Genomic DNA, 16118 nt, shown 5'->3' with positions numbered 1-16118 from the left:
GGAAACTGCTTTGCAAATATGGTTTTGGTTATGTGTGGGTAGCCCAGTCAATTGATAACAGAAACTACTTCTTAGAATTATTTCAGCAACGATGTAAAGATGTATATTTCCAAGAGTGGAGCCATGAAATATCCATATCAAGATACTTAAAATTCTACTCAATGATTAAACAGGACTACAATCCCGAGAAATACGTATTTATCAATAATGCAGGTTTACGGAGATGCCTGACAAAGCTACGTTGTAATATTCATGGTTTCAGTGTAAATTCTTATAGAAAGCACCAAACACCAGATACATCTTGTCATTATTGTAACGCACAAGTTGAAGATGAACTCCATGTCGTGTTGGTATGTCCGGCTTATAACCATTTACGTGTTTAATAACTTCAACTTATTATTATTATTATTATTATCAACCAAATATGTACAAATTTATCAACTTGTTGAACATGGTTGGTTATGATAAGTTCCTAAAGCTCTGTATTTTCCTTGATAAAGTCTTTAAAATAAGAAATAATATGAATGTATTGTGAAAGAAATTATGTTACTGGCGCCGTATCATTATATTGTCCCATATTTTACACATGTTGTACTGTTGGTCTCATGGCCATTTATACGGAATAAATGACTTGACTTGACTTGACTAATAAAAGTGTATGTAATTTCATGCAGTCAAAGTCATGAATATTCATAGAAAGAGACATCGACCAAGGCTACACTTGTAGCTCCGAACAATGTTCAACCTAGAAGAGGTCAAGAAAATGTTTGCGAAATTTGACTACGTCCGTTTATCCCTGTGCGACCTGAACGGTTTGCATCGTGGTCAAACAGTATCCAGTCGACACGCTGCGCAATATTTGGAAGAAGGGCTTGATTTATTTCAGGGTAGGTCAATCGCTTTTTTTCGCAGTTAGATGTACGTGTTGAAATAACCTAACCCGCTTGATCGAGATATGATATGAGTTATCAAGCGATCGCGAGGGGTATATGGTGTGATGTACCCTCTGTGTGAGCCTCACACGCAGGGTACATCACACCATATGACCCGAGGGATGGATTGACAACATATATATCTTAATGATTTTCACTCACACACGCACGGAATATATGTCAGCAGTTTCAATGAGTTAGCAAAACACGTAGCAGACGTCGCAAATGAACCGAGTTACTCCCTTTTACCCAATGCAATCGCATAAACATCGGTTCATTTGAGAAAACCAACTATACACATATGCGAGATAAGTACGTTACCTTAATGTGTTCCGACTGATTTCTGAGTGAGTTACATGGAAAATAACTGCTCCCATCTTAACAAATCAGAAGCTAGTACTGTAAAGTAAGGCAAGATTACCAAACTTAGCCAGTTTACTTATTTTTGTCCAACTTCGGTTAACCAAAATTTTGCCCATGACCTCTGAACCCCTGGGTTGCGGCACTAGTTAAAGTTACAGCTAGTTAGTTTTATTTGTCGACTAAATCATGAATAAAAGCATTTTAATGAATAATTAACTAACTATTGATAGTATATATATACTGAACAATAAACAGGGATCATGAATACTTTTGGAGATTGTTTTGTTGTGAGAAAACGACAGCTTAGTCAAGCCATGAAACACTCTCATAGTTGTGTGTTGTGGCAATGCACGTGGCTGTTGTGTTTCTCCTTCTCATGTCAGACATTTTGAATTATATACTTCATAGAATAGGTCTTCGGCAACCCATGCTTGTCGTAAGAGGCGACTAACGGGATCGGGTGGTCAGGCTCCTGACTTGGTTGATGCATGTCTTCGTATCCCAATTGCGTGGATCGATGTTCATGTTGTCAATCACTGTATTGTATGGTCAAGACTCGATTATTTACATACCGCCGTCATATAGCTGGAATATTGCTAAGTGCGGCGTTAAACAACAAACCAAACCAAAAAACAATATGCTTTGTTATGGTAACTACAATATTCAAAGGAGATGTGGCAATATATGTCGTGTAGTGCGGCGTTAAGCAACAAACAAACAAACGAACAAACTCTTTAGGCAGGACAAGATGATAAGGTATAGTGTCCGGCTGCTCGATATGCACTTCCAGTTTTACTCCTTACTACATGGATTATAAATTTGAACGATTAATGGAGCTTGAAATTGCCTCCGGAATTCTGATATTTAGCTTTGAAGTAACCTGTTATTTCGCCATACTATCAGGTGTCGAGATGGGAATTTACATGCAATGAAAATGAATTAAATATGTGATGAGACACATGCCACGCTATTTTGCTTTTTTTCTATTTTGGGAAACAGCTATGACGTTGTGGTCTTCACCTCCACACCCATTAAAGCCAACCGTTAGCCCCCCAAATGCTATTGCTAAACTTGAGTGAGTATTGTTTTATGCCGCTTTTATCAAAATTCCAGCAATATCACGGCGGGGGACACCAGAAATGGACAATACACATTGTACCCATGTGGGGAATCGAACTCGGGTCTTCGGCGTGACGAGCGAACGCTTTAACTACTAGGCTACCCATCCGGCCCTGTTAAACTTGATCTTTAAGTTGTCATTAGTAACGTATCCAAGCGCAAGTCATTGAGGATGTGGACGTGTGATGAGACACGTTCCGCCTACACGCTCATGTGAAGGAGACGTGGCCTTTGACATCAGCTCACACACACCCCAATCCTCTTGTATCCCAGAAGTTTGAACACGGTTCCAGACTCACGGAATGTGTTCTCGTCTTTAAATGGCCGCCACATAAGGCATTTTGAAAATTTTATAGATGAATACGCCCAGCTTAGGTTGCTCGGACCAATTCGAACCAGAACTCCTCACGGAGTTCAATGTAAGCGTAAATACGGCAAAACACGATGATCGGGAACAATCCACACGACAACCCAATTAAAAAAAACGCGTTTTCAGCAATTACTGGTCTATATTCGTGAAGATTGAGTGTTTTAGTGAGCATGTTTTTACGCCGCTTTTAGCAATATTCCAGCAATGTCACGGCGGGGAACACCAGAAATATGCTTCACACATTGCATCCATGTGGGGAATCGAACAAGGGTCTTCGGCGTGACGAGCGAATGCTTTAACCACTACCTAACCGCCCCATATTCGTGAAGAAAAAGATGTTAGTTGGTGTCAGGGTAGTATGTTGATGGGTGGTACATTTTGACCTTCATTTGACCTTTGCTATGAAATTCTTCCAAAATGTATTCTCTACTCTTGTAAAAAAATTCTCCACTGAATATACCTGGCTGATAAAGCTGACAGATGACCTACACTTGTTTTTGACCTTTTACAAAAAAAATATTAGCAATTTTCTGTCGAACGACCACACGGAATAGACAGTTGAATTGTTTCTTGCTAAAAATCGTTTATTATTAACAGAAGACGGAATTTTGCAATGTTAAAGGGGTAATTCATGAAAAGGACTTCATCAAACAAAAATCCAAGGTATGATGAGGAACTATTTGGGTCCAAAGAATATGTCACATTTATTAAGATACATAAAATTTTGAAATAAGGTGGAAAAAAGATCTTACATTCTTCATTTGGCTGTCTTTTATCTTACATTTTGGACTTAGTATCTAATCAGAGTGTGAGTGAGTAAGTTTGTTTTTACGCCTCTTTTAGCAATATTCCAGCAATATCACGGCGAGGGACACCTAAAATGGGCTTCACACATTGTACCCATGTGAGGAATCAAAGCCGCTTCTTCGCCGTGACGAGCGAACGCTTTAACCACTAGGCTATCCCACTGCCCCTTCTAATTAAAGGAATGGCTTAAATTAGTAAAATTGATTTGAATAGATAATCTCATTATGAGTACTACATTTTACCATAGATGTGTCATGTTTTCATAACATTCAACCCCGGTCAATGATTTCTCTTCCTCAAATATTGGAAATATTTTGTAAAATTAGCCTCTGTAGGCATGTGAAATCCAAATCATGCGAGTGTTGTTTGTATGTTGTTTAACGCCGCATTCAGCAATATTCCAGCTATATGACGGCGGTCTGTAAATAATTGAGTCTGGACCAGACAATCCAGTGATTAATATCATGAACATCGATCCACGCAAGTGGGATCGATGACATGCATCAACCAAGTCAGCGAGCCTGACCACCCGATCCCGTTAGTCGCCTCTTACGACAAGCATAGTCGCCTTTTACGGCAAGCATGGGTTGCTGAAGACCTATTCTACCCCGGATCTTCACGGGTCTCATGCGAGTGTTGAAAAGAACAGTTTCATTTTCATTTATATATACTCATGGTATAACTTTCAAACTGTCTCAAATTAACTTTTGTCTGTAAATACTTGCATCTGGACACATGAATATCCGGGTTAGTATTTACCTTTAGCAACCCATGCTTGTCGTACGAGGCAATTAACGGGATTCGAAAGGTGTCAATCACTAGATTGTCTAGTCCAGACTCGATTATTTACAGACCGCCTCTATATAGATGGAATATTGCTTCGTGTGATGTAAACACACAAACAAGCTTGAGTCTTGGGACATGAATCAACGAAGTTAGCCGACGTTGTTGTTGTTGTTATTATTATTATTATTATTATTATTATTATTATTATTAACAATATAATTCCCTTCGTAGACGTCTTGCTGGTGAGTCCTACCTCCGATATAGTCACGGTGAAGCATCCGAAAGATTACAACTATGGCAGCATAAGGATAATCCCCGACTTGAACACACTGAGGCCTGTTCCCTGGGCTGAAAACGGCGTCAAAGTCGCTGAAATGTTATGCGAGTCACGATGGAAGACAGACAATGCACCCCAAGAAGCTTGTCCCCGCTATGTGGCTCGCCAACAGCTACAACGATTAGGCGAATTGGGTCTCAAACTGTATTCTGGATTTGAAATAGAGTTTACATTATTGGAGAAGAGGTCGTTGAAATCAGTGAACGAGTTCAACGAGTTGTACCGCCAGTCCGAATTTGCTAAACATAGCAATTACTTCTTTGAGTTCGATAGGAACTGTTTTGAGTCAAAGATCGATATTGAGAGATTTCACTGTGAATTAGGCCCAGGGCAATTTGAAATAGTAATGAAACCAAAATATGGCATCGAATGTCCGGATATGACCTTGAACTTGAAAGAAGGACTTATTGAAACGGCCAATCAGAAGGATCTCGTTGTGTCTTTCATGACAGACTCACAAACCACTAACACTAGTCACTTTAACTTTTCGCTGTGGAGCGAAACAGGAGAAAATATGTTTTACGATGCCAGTTCTCCAGACAACCTTTCAGCCACTGCAAAACAGTGGATTGCAGGTATCCTTAAGCACGGTAAAGCTCTCACCGCTTTCGCTAACCCTACCATCAACTGCTTCAGAAGGATCGGGGTAGAAATGTGCTCTTCAGCTATTTCCTGGGGAATAGAAGACCGAGATGGATGCCTCCGAATAAAAAATGAAGGTCCTTTCAAAACATACATGGAATACAGACCTCCAAGCGGAAAGATCAATCCGTACCTAGTGATGGCATCCATCATCGCAGCAGGTCTGGATGGAGTCATCAACAAAATGGAATGCCCACCCCCGGGTATAACAGGGAGCTCCGAGACTCTTCCCAACTCTCTGTCTGAAGCTCTAGAGGAGTTGGAAGAGGATGCCGGGCTGGTGAGTGCCCTTGGACAGGAACTTGTCACCTGGTTTGTCAAGTGCAAGAGAGATGGTGAGATTGCTAAGTTTGAAGGTCTTCAAAACGACGGAGAAGCATTTGCTATGGAGAGACAATTGTACTTTTAGTAATGCTACCAGTACATGTCTCACTGTGCCCAGAATACCTTAAAGGGACGAAATTGGCCTTGATGTGGAATCTTATTTTTATTCAGAGAACGTAAATAATCAGACACATTTAGTCCGGAGGTACCGTTCAAATGGTTGATTTCTCTTGACCTTCCTGTTTAACTGAGCTTAATATTTCTGGTGTTCCTTTCCACACGTGTACCATGATCCCGCATACATTCATTGTCTATTGAGCCAAATGAGAAAATGTTTGAAATATCTGTTTTACTAAACATCACGTTTCCTCAGCGAGGTATGACCGCCCCTGCTGTTGGATGGTGCTATCGACTTCTCCAGAACTGTTGGCATTTTTTTCAGAAAAAAACCCAAAACAGTTTAGTTTGCATATCTGTGCATTTTAGACAGTTGTAAAAGCATGTGACTTAATTTATCGACTCGCGAAACTAAACATTCTAAGATCAGTATCGTTACAGTGTGCACAACAGAGCTGATCAAAACGTCCTTGATTGCTTCAGCACATCAGTTGCGGGAGTTTGTGTGAATGTGAATCGTTGACTTTGCTCAGTGTGTAAAGACCTACACTAGCACGGGCTGGCTCAGTTAAACTTCGAAATGCTCCATTTCCATATCTGATGTTTATCTGGACTTTCCCCGCAATCAAACGTTGTTTCGACGCAACGAAATGTTGAGACATTGGGGATATCATATTCAGTGTATGACATTGATGGATGTGAATTAAAATGTGTTTAAAACGTTTTTAACTCTTGTCCTCCAATCTCAAACATTCCCAGTACCCCAGGCTTGTCGTAAGAACAAAAATGGGGACCAGTTGATACTTGCTCAAAGCAATCTTAGCGCTAATACAATCGTAATTCCCATATTGTGATATTGGTTAAACTAATCTCAGCGCAGGTATAATCATAACTCTCATACTGTAACATTCAATTTGGCTTAGCGCTAATACAATCGTAACTCCCATACTGTAACATTCAATTTAGCTTAGCGCTAATACATTCGTTACTCCCATACTGTATCATTGCTTAAACTAATCTTAGCTCTAATACAATCATAATACTCATACTGTAACATTGGCTAAACATTTCTTAGCGCTAATACATTCGTTACTCCCATACTGTAACATTCAATTTGGCTTAGCGCTAATACATTCGTTACTCCCATACTGTAATATTGCTTAAACTAATCTTAGCTCTAATACAATCGTAATACCCATACTTTAACATTGGCTAAACTAATCTTAGCTCTAATACAATCGTAATACCCATACTTTAACATTGGCTAAACTAATCTTAGCTCTAATACAATCGTAATACCCATACTTTAACATAGGCTAAACTAATCTTAGCTCGGAGATTGCTTTGATCATGAGACGCCTAATGGACATGCAATATCTTGACTTGGCAGATTGTGTTGTCGTGACAATGACGTGGGACGTAGACAAGGCCATCAGCCACAGGTTTACCTGAGTGAATTATTGACCGGTCGCCCCATATAGGCGAAAAGTATGTTCACTGTGACGTTACCCGAATCAGAAAGTCTTCTCATGTGAGTGACCGAGATAGTCAACACTTTCAAGGAACTACACGTCAAAAATATCTATACCACTTTGACTTGATTTCTTGTAAAGGGGGTTTGAACAAACTTGACATTCACCACGAATGTCATAGAAAGTCAAGTCACTCTGTGGTTCCATGTTGAACATGGCGAAAACCAGTAATGCTTAAATTAAAATTAACAAAACAAATCATTTTCAGTCAGTAAGAATAAATTATAACATCGTAATGAAAATTTGGCACTCATTGAAAGCCCCGAGAATGGTGCGATTTGAAACTATGACACAAGTGTAACACGTCTCATGTTTGAATTGTTTTCACTTGCGTTTCTGCTTTTAAGTTCAATGTTTATATATCAGGAATATACTTGAGTGACATGACACGATGGTTTTTAATTTCACTCTCCTTATTTTAGTGACGTTATGGTTTGTTAGACTAAAATAAGAAAACACATGACAAATAGAAAATTGTATTTTTGGTCAAGTAATATCTTCATCCAATCTCATGTCTGAAAAATACATTTTCCCTCATGGCTACGCCACAAAAGAATATATGAGATCTTTTTGTGTACTTTTGCACTTTCTTATTTCATCATTTTTAATCAGTACAATACAAAAACAAATCATAACAAATGAATTATCATAGGTACACACCAGTGAAGTCGGTTTCCAAATGAAATCCAAAATATGTACATGCATACAAGCTTCTTTCTATAGCCAAGCAAGCTGCAATATTAGAGCTATATCTGGAGACTATGTGTTATTACTTTAAATGTATGATCACATGGACCAGGATATGTACGTCGTTATTATAATGAATACTCATTTATGATCAGCACTTAAATAACACGTAGATGAAAATAATTATATATAAAAATGAATGGCACCATTTATATCGATGTGTCTGGCATTGATGTTTTGGACGCTAAGCGAGGGTGAGCTATGGTGTACTCAAAGGCCCATGACCAGGCTTGGTCGTAATTATTGATTTACGTAAATTTGATATATTGTTTAATTAAGGTAATCATAAACTGATAGACTGATATATAGCGGAGAAGCAGATAGAAATACATCTGCAATGGAATTGGCGTACAAAGAAGTCTGTGTTTCAACGTTATATGGATGTTGACATCGTCACGGCAATTCTCTTGATCTGAAATAAATTATATGATAAATATGACTTGTTATGATTCAATACAATTATACGATTTATTGTATACTTGTGAAAGACTGGGTTTTCCGAAGTTTAGAAAAGGAATATGTTCATGGTAGTAAAAATAACGGTTGATATATCACTCCAGAGAACATAACACTCGGGCGGAACTTCGCTTCCAACAGCTCTATCGGAGATTTCAAGTATACGTTTTGTTTCATTTTGTATATTTATTTATCAAATCCAAATATATGATAAAAAAATTCCGTGACCAAACTATTTTTGTTACTTTTGCTTATATTTTTAAAGGTTCTGGAAACATGGAACTACCTTGTAAGTCGCAATTACAATGCGTGATGAAACGTCGCTATGTGTTAGGTACGGAGCATTTACGTTTCAAGGTTTTACATTTGTAATGCAATAATTCATTTTCAGGTAGACAGCTACATAAAAGTATATGATAATAGGGTATTCCATTTGCCTCGTGAAATATCATGTTTCTCTCATCTCTTGACGGGGGAAAGAAGATATTAGAAGCTATTATTTCCTTTCCACCGTCACTCGAGGAGAGAAACATGACATTTCACACGACACATGAAGTATTCTCTATTGCAATTATAAAATATATAATTATTATGAATGGTATCTCTTATATTCGCCCCTCAAGCCTCTCTACCATGCACGGCGGATACGGGGCAGTGCTGCCTCCAAGTAAGATGACTTGGGTAGTGTTTGAATCATACATTCGCCACTATAACGGTTCTGGTGCAAACTCACTCGAAAGCGAATCCTATAGAGGGGGTCTAATCTTCCTGCCTGGTGTAATGATTGCAGCGTTCCATGATTCCTGAAATAAAACACAGGACATGAATATTTTACACCGAGGCAATTGTAATCTTCTATTGTATTGAGGTTTATTGACAGAAGCTCGACAGAATCACACAAGTTTATTGTCGTATCCAACTCGCAGGCGGGAGACCGCATGGTCCTCTTTCCCGAAGTGATGACGTCCTACACATATACTATTATCTTAACGGTATTGCGTAAAAGCGCAACTCATCACAGCAATCGCAAAAGAAATAATCAACAACTTCAGACTTAGAGTGTGTGTCTCGTTAGTGTCAGCAATACTTTATCTCCACACCCAATCAAACAGGTTCCACATTATAACCACGCTATCCTGACCTATACTGACATGGAATAGGTAAGCCATTAACATAATTCACTTACGTAATAATTGATAATAAATACTCACGACTTCCTCCAATGACAACACTTTGTCGGCACCACGATGTCGCTCAAACGTTTTGTGAAGTTTCCCTGAAAAGGTTTAAAGACAGAAATTATATGAGCTCTAACAAATACCGCGATTATACTCCTGGGTGCCGTTATACAAAACAACCTTAGCTACGACTGTCGTAAGATCGCTTTGCTCAACGGCACCAAAGCCAGTCTTACATATACAAATAATTACTCTTGACGAGTCAATATACGAGGTCAAGGTCAGTCACATGATTTCGGGGACGACGTTGTAATGTATTGTTTCGTCACGTGGTACGGATTAACCAATGGAATTGCAAGATTCTTAGTTGAGGTACAACAAACTCGCGTTCTACGTCCCCGTCCCGCCTCGAGTATCCCTCTTGCTGTTCAGAGGGCAAATGGGACACGGCACTGGTATGTCAGAATTCATGGAGATAGGATGGGCCCATTACCAGAATTCTTAAATCAATGCCAAATGAGTTTAATGTTAGACAAACCAACAACTATTTGATAATATTACAGTGAAGTACTTCTTCAATAAATGCCTAGACATATATACACAAAGGCAAAAATAACAGTTCATGTTCTAATATTATTTCGTGATTTTTTAGAACTGCAACCTTTTTCTTTGAATAGTGAAAGTGTGTATTTATTATTATATTATTTATAAGATTGACGCCACAGAATTTCTAATTTTGTTGTTGATGTTTTGAAGTTCCAGTTTGGCATTCTCCATACACTGTAGCTAGAAAGTAAAAGACAATTTGAGATAATAAGTTCAATGACCCCAATGGGTTGTATAATGACACCAAGCTATCATGGTCTGTGTCTACAGGTGGGTAAACCTTGGTTGTACGTCAAAATCTGTAACAAAAACTCAAACGATTCTAAAAGTTTAAACATACGTATATGGTTTGGAGCTATTGTATATCCTGAACAGGTCATTGCTATAAATACATCTAACTGTTTTAAAACAGAACATCTATGTTTTACTCGTCTATATCAAAATGTGTCATTTCAGACTGGTGAGTATAATGGGGCTCAGATTATCAGTTATATCACGGCGTCTCAGATTGATGTGTGAGGAAAGCCCGAAGTGATGCAGGTCTTAGACGTTTACCACTTTGGTGAAACCCACGAGTATTGGTATGTTGCTGACAAACATAGAAACATCATCCTGGTCCGTCGGGAATGGAATCACAATGACAGGAGTCTGGAACGCCCATTTGAAGCAACTCTGCACTGCCAATGGCTTCGATGACTGGGCCATCCATACCCCAACCTGGACAAGAAAATCTGAACCGACTTCAGACATATCTTACTTTTCGGGGCCTTTGGTCGACTGAAATAAAAACAAAACAATTGTAACTTACCAGTTATATTAAATAGAAACATCTTTCTACGAGTGCAAAAACTCAGCAAATTAATAGTTGGAATCCTATAATGTCCCTTTCGCTACTAGTTTCAGGTCCCAACGAAACGATGTGGTAGCTCGTTGCCAGCGTCAGACTGATAATGGTTTGTCTTCACAATCACATTAATTTAATTTAATTAACAAATGTACAACATAGCAATTCAAAGTTTTCTGATAAATGTTTTCAATTAACATCCATACGTCAGCAGACAGTAAGCTACATTTAGCTACAATTAGCGACATCACGCCAGATGAGATAACGTAACAATAAGATAAAGCTAAACTAAATACAATAAGACATAGTAAGATAAAGCTACACAATAAGATAACGCTACAATAAGCTACGTTAAGACTAAGCTACGATAAGATACAATAAGATACAGTTACTGTAACAATGAGCTACAATAAGATATGGTTACGATAAGATACAAAAAGATAAAGTTACTGTAACAATTAGCTACAATAAGATATGGTTACGATAAGATACAGTTACTGTAACAATGAGCTACAATAAGATATGGTTACGATAAGATACAAAAAGATAAAGTTACTGTAACAATTAGCTACAATAAGATATGGTTACGATAAGATACAAAAAGATAAAGTTACTGTAACAATTTGCTACAATAAGATATGGTTACGATAAGATACAAACAGATAAAGTTACTGTAACAATTAGCTACAATAAGATATGGTTACGATAAGATACAAAAAGATAAAGTTACTGTAACAATTTGCTACAATAAGATATGGCTACTGTAACAATTAGCTACAATAAGATATGGTTACGATAAGATACAAAAAGATAAAGTTACTGTAACAATTAGCTACAATAAGATACGGCTCCTGTAACAATTAGCTACAATAAGATATGGTTACGATAAGATAGAAAAAGATAAAGTTACTGTAACAATTAGCTACAATAAGATACGGCTACTGTATCATTAAGATACAAGAAACTACAGCAAGATAAAATAAGTAAGGTGGGATTTACGCCACTAAAAGTTTTTCAGTTATATCTCTCCACTGTGACAGTCCTTGGATCATAATCGGACGAATCTGAGATTTCATCTGCATCGGATCCTCAAATGGTTAAGGGAGACAAATCTACACAAAGATTTCGATCGGACATGGTAGATGGCAATGTACTGTATTACTGTCGGTGTCTCTATACTTACCACGCTTGCCTGGCATGTATGGCTACCCCTGCCAGCATCGCCGCCGACGTCGCCATGAGAAACGCCCTCAACACCCACGTCTCCATGTCCACGTCATTGGACGGATCTGTGTAAACTGAAACAGCAACAGCAAATACAAATCTGTTGCTGATCACGTAGTTTTACTACTACTCTGCATCTGATGCTTCTAAACTGCGATTTATTCAACCTCCAAGAACTACCGTGAAGATCCGGGTTAGAGTTCGGTCTTCAGCTTCCCATGCTTACTGTAAGGACGAATAACGGGATCGGGGGGTCAGGCTCGCTGACTTGGTTGATCAATTGCGTTGATCAGCCCTCATGATGTCAATCTCAAGATTATCTGATCCAGACTATATTATTTACAGACCGCCATCACGTAGCTGGAAGGTACTAATTCAATGCATCTTCCCGAGGCAAGAGAGTTAACTGACTTTAAAAGTCCAGTTCCCACCCTTGCCGAACAAGGCTGGAATTCCTCGGCTCGATCGTAGCGCCACCAGTGGTTATTATGAGTTATGTCCTTCTGAGCCTCTCCTATTGACCGATTCCATCACTTGCATTTATTTCAAACAAAATGGCGGCGCCCAGTCAAGACGATCTGATATTGTGATAAAACGGGTCTTACATCGCGAAGTGCATCAAATCAAGCGAGCACTTTGATTAAAAACATGAAAAGATTTGGAAAATATCTGTTGACAACGACTTGGCGGTGCACATGCCTAGCAAAACCTGCAATCGACCGAAATCTGCACAGCAGTTTACGAACCGGATTTCGATTTCGTTGCGAGATTTTGATTAGACTATGCATAGACTCGTTAGTCCAGCCAAAATGTAACTCCATAATACCAGCCTAGTTCGACAAGGGTGGAAATGGACTTTTATAGTCAGTTAACTCTCTTGCCCCTAGAACACACGAACACAACCAATCGTAACGCGGAATTCCCGCGGAATTTCTATGGAACGGTAGCCGTACCTGGCTTGTTTCCGTCAATGTTGATTGTGACAGTGCCAGTGGTAGAGCGAGGAGTGCCACCAGCATCAGCAGCAGTGATGACGACTTCGTAGTAGGCCACGCCACCCGTCTCCGTGTCTGCAACCAGCTGCGACGACGTGTATAACCTACCCACGCCGTCACTTTCTCGCATCGTGAACACACCATCTGCCAGGCTACCGTCACCTTGTAATACAAACATACACGTCGTGAACACACCAATACAAACATACACATCGTGAACACACCATCCACCAGGCTACTGTCACCTTGTAATACAAACATACACATCGTGAACACACAGTCCGCAAGACTACCGTCACCTTGTAATACAAACATACACGTCGTGAACACACTAATACAAACATACACGTCTTGAACACACTAATACAAACATACACGTCGTGAACACACCATCTACCAGGCTACCGTCACCTTGTAATACAAACATACACATCGTGAACACACCATCTACCAGGCTACCGTCACCTTGTTATACAAACACACACATCGTGAACACACCATCTACCAGGCTACCGTCACCTTGTAATACAAACATACACGTCGTGAACACACCAATACAAACATACACATCGTGAACACACCATCCACCAGGCTACTGTCACCTTGTAATACAAACATACACGTCGTGAACACACTAATACAAACATACACGTCTTGAACACACTAATACAAACATACACGTCGTGAACACACCATCCACCAGGCTACCGTCACCTTGTAATACAAACATACACATCGTGAACACACCATCTACCAGGCTACCGTCACCTTGTTATACAAACATACACATCGTGAACACACCATCTACCAGGCTACCGTCACCTTGTAATACAAACATACACGTCGTGAATACACCAATACAAACATACACGTCGTGAACACACCATCTACCAGACTACCGTCACCTTGTCATACAAACATACACATCGTGAACACACCATCTACCAGGCTACCGTCACCTTGTCATACAAACATACACATCGTGAACACACCATCTACCAGGCTACCGTCACCTTGTAATACAAACATACACATCGTGAACACACCAATACAAACATACACGTCCATTTCTGTCAGCAATGAATTGTATTACGATTTGTCTGGTGAAAATGTAATATATCGTATATATGTTGAAGATTCGCCACTCGCCTATTTCTGGTGTCCCTTCCCACTCCGCTGGTTGTGAAATTATAAAAAGTGGCGTAAAACAACTCACTCACAAACACACAGGGTCAAGGACACTGAGAAATATAATTCTTGCACATCATTAACTGACGCATGTTTAGGTTGTTTACGATGCGGTAACTGGCAAACCTACTCGATGTAATTGACCGTATCTCGAACACCATCCTTCCATCCTCCCCATCATCTCCATCCTCCGCGCTGAAGTTAGCCACCAAGGAACCAAAGGGTAACTCCATCACCGTCACGTTGGGGAAGATGCCGTTGACGTCAACGACGGGGTTTGACCACTCAGGCGTGAACTCATTGCTTGGCGCCACCTAAATGGCCACATATATAGCTTAAGTTTGTGGTATACATGTTTAATATTTGAGTGAGCGTGCTAATGTCATTGCAAAAAATAGAGTCACGGCGAAACATGAAGTATGAAGACTGCAACTAACCCTGTGTCAAATATTTATACACAGCGAAGTTTGTTTGTTTGTTGTTTAACGCCGCACTCAACAATGTAAGACGGCGGTCTGTAAATAATCGCGTCTGAACCAGACAATCCTAGACTGACATCGTGAGCATCGATCCATGCAATTGGGATACAATGACATGCACCAACCAAGTCAGCGAGCCTGACCCCCCGATCCCGTTAGTCGCTCTTACGGCAAGAATGGGTTGCTGAAGACCTATATATATTCTAACCCGGATCTTAACGGGTCAAAGAGAAGTATAAAATGTGACCCTGTACATAGCAGAAAACTACACAAGGCATCCCGTTATGATACATACAGAAATGGCTTAACAATGAGGAAAAACGACTTTTTCAATTTCTTCATGTTTTTATAATGCGATCGAAATTCTGTGTCACGATTGCTTGGATCACATACACAAAACATCGGCTTTGGAGGAGATGTCGAAAATGCAGGAAACACTAGGAGGTATGTTAAGGTCAAGGTTGTAGCTGGGTCATACATAGAAATAGCAACGAAAATGTTAAAGAGCTATTCCGCTTATCAGGTAATTGCAGCCCATAACGATGCATACACAAGTGGGGTAATGGTGGTAATGACATTTTCAATATGGCTGTTATGGCAGCCATGTTAAAAATCTTATCGGAATTACTCGTGCAAATTTTTGGGACAACATAGCCATCATCATTATACGTCAGCTTGCAGCTTCCTGTTTCTGTAGACCGCCTCCGTGGTCTAGTGGTAGAGCGCCCGCCCGGTTCGATCCCGGCGCGTCATACCAAAAGACGTTAAAGATGGTACTTGTTGTTACCCTAGGGACTAAAAGAAGGACTGGTCGTCTCGGAGTCAGTATACTGTGTCTGAGTGGGGTATTCATGTTAAACTGCGGCAAGGTGTCTCAGTGTGCAAGCACTATACATCGGCATCAGTCCGGACTAGTACAAGCAGCCACACACACACGTGCATGTTCGTCGCTATATAAGTACAATAATCTTGGACGCGACGTGAAACCCTTTTTCACCTCACCTCCTGTTGCTATACTTTTCTGCAGTAGAAGACGTGCTTATTGCGGATATCAATAATCTATCGATGATTA

At 39.7% G+C, this 16118-nt stretch overlaps 2 protein-coding genes across 2 annotated transcripts in view; one reads left to right on the top strand and one right to left on the bottom strand.

Moving 5' to 3' along the window:
* The first annotated feature begins 736 nt into the window (after positions 1 to 736).
* Positions 737 to 5765, top strand: LOC139462080 (lengsin-like). Its single transcript, XM_071243580.1, has 2 exons — positions 737 to 887; positions 4609 to 5765. The coding sequence occupies exons 1-2, from the start codon at positions 737 to 739 to the stop codon at positions 5763 to 5765; spliced, it is 1308 nt and encodes a 435-aa protein (XP_071099681.1).
* Positions 5766 to 10580: 4815 nt separating this feature from the next.
* LOC139461661 (protocadherin-16-like) overlaps positions 10581 to 16118 on the bottom strand; it is a 74285-nt gene continuing 68747 nt past the window's right edge. The window contains exons 47-51 of the mRNA XM_071243120.1: positions 14698 to 14881; positions 13338 to 13541; positions 12344 to 12458; positions 11074 to 11093; positions 10581 to 10615 (exon numbers count right to left, since the gene is read on the bottom strand). Of these exons, the coding sequence (XP_071099221.1) occupies positions 10581 to 10615; positions 11074 to 11093; positions 12344 to 12458; positions 13338 to 13541; positions 14698 to 14881 (558 nt within the window). The remainder of the gene's footprint in view (positions 10616 to 11073; positions 11094 to 12343; positions 12459 to 13337; positions 13542 to 14697; positions 14882 to 16118) is intronic.

The sequence above is a fragment of the Haliotis cracherodii genome, unplaced genomic scaffold (assembly GCF_022045235.1).
Source record: "Haliotis cracherodii isolate W230 unplaced genomic scaffold, xgHalCrac1.p SCAF_15, whole genome shotgun sequence".
NCBI classification, from domain to species: domain Eukaryota; kingdom Metazoa; phylum Mollusca; class Gastropoda; order Lepetellida; family Haliotidae; genus Haliotis; species Haliotis cracherodii.
Note: the sequence above shows the minus strand (reverse complement) of the source record. Positions and strands in the feature narration are given on the sequence as shown.

What these genes read in the sequence shown, in the direction of transcription:
- LOC139462080 (XM_071243580.1), top strand. Translation starts at nt 737, where the DNA reads ATGTTCAACCTAGAAGAGGTCAAGAAAATGTTTGCGAAATTTGACTAC. An exon ending in AGGGCTTGATTTATTTCAGG is followed by an intron (nt 888 to 4,608) that starts GTAGGTCAATCG and finishes TTCCCTTCGTAG; the next exon opens with ACGTCTTGCTGGTGAGTCCT.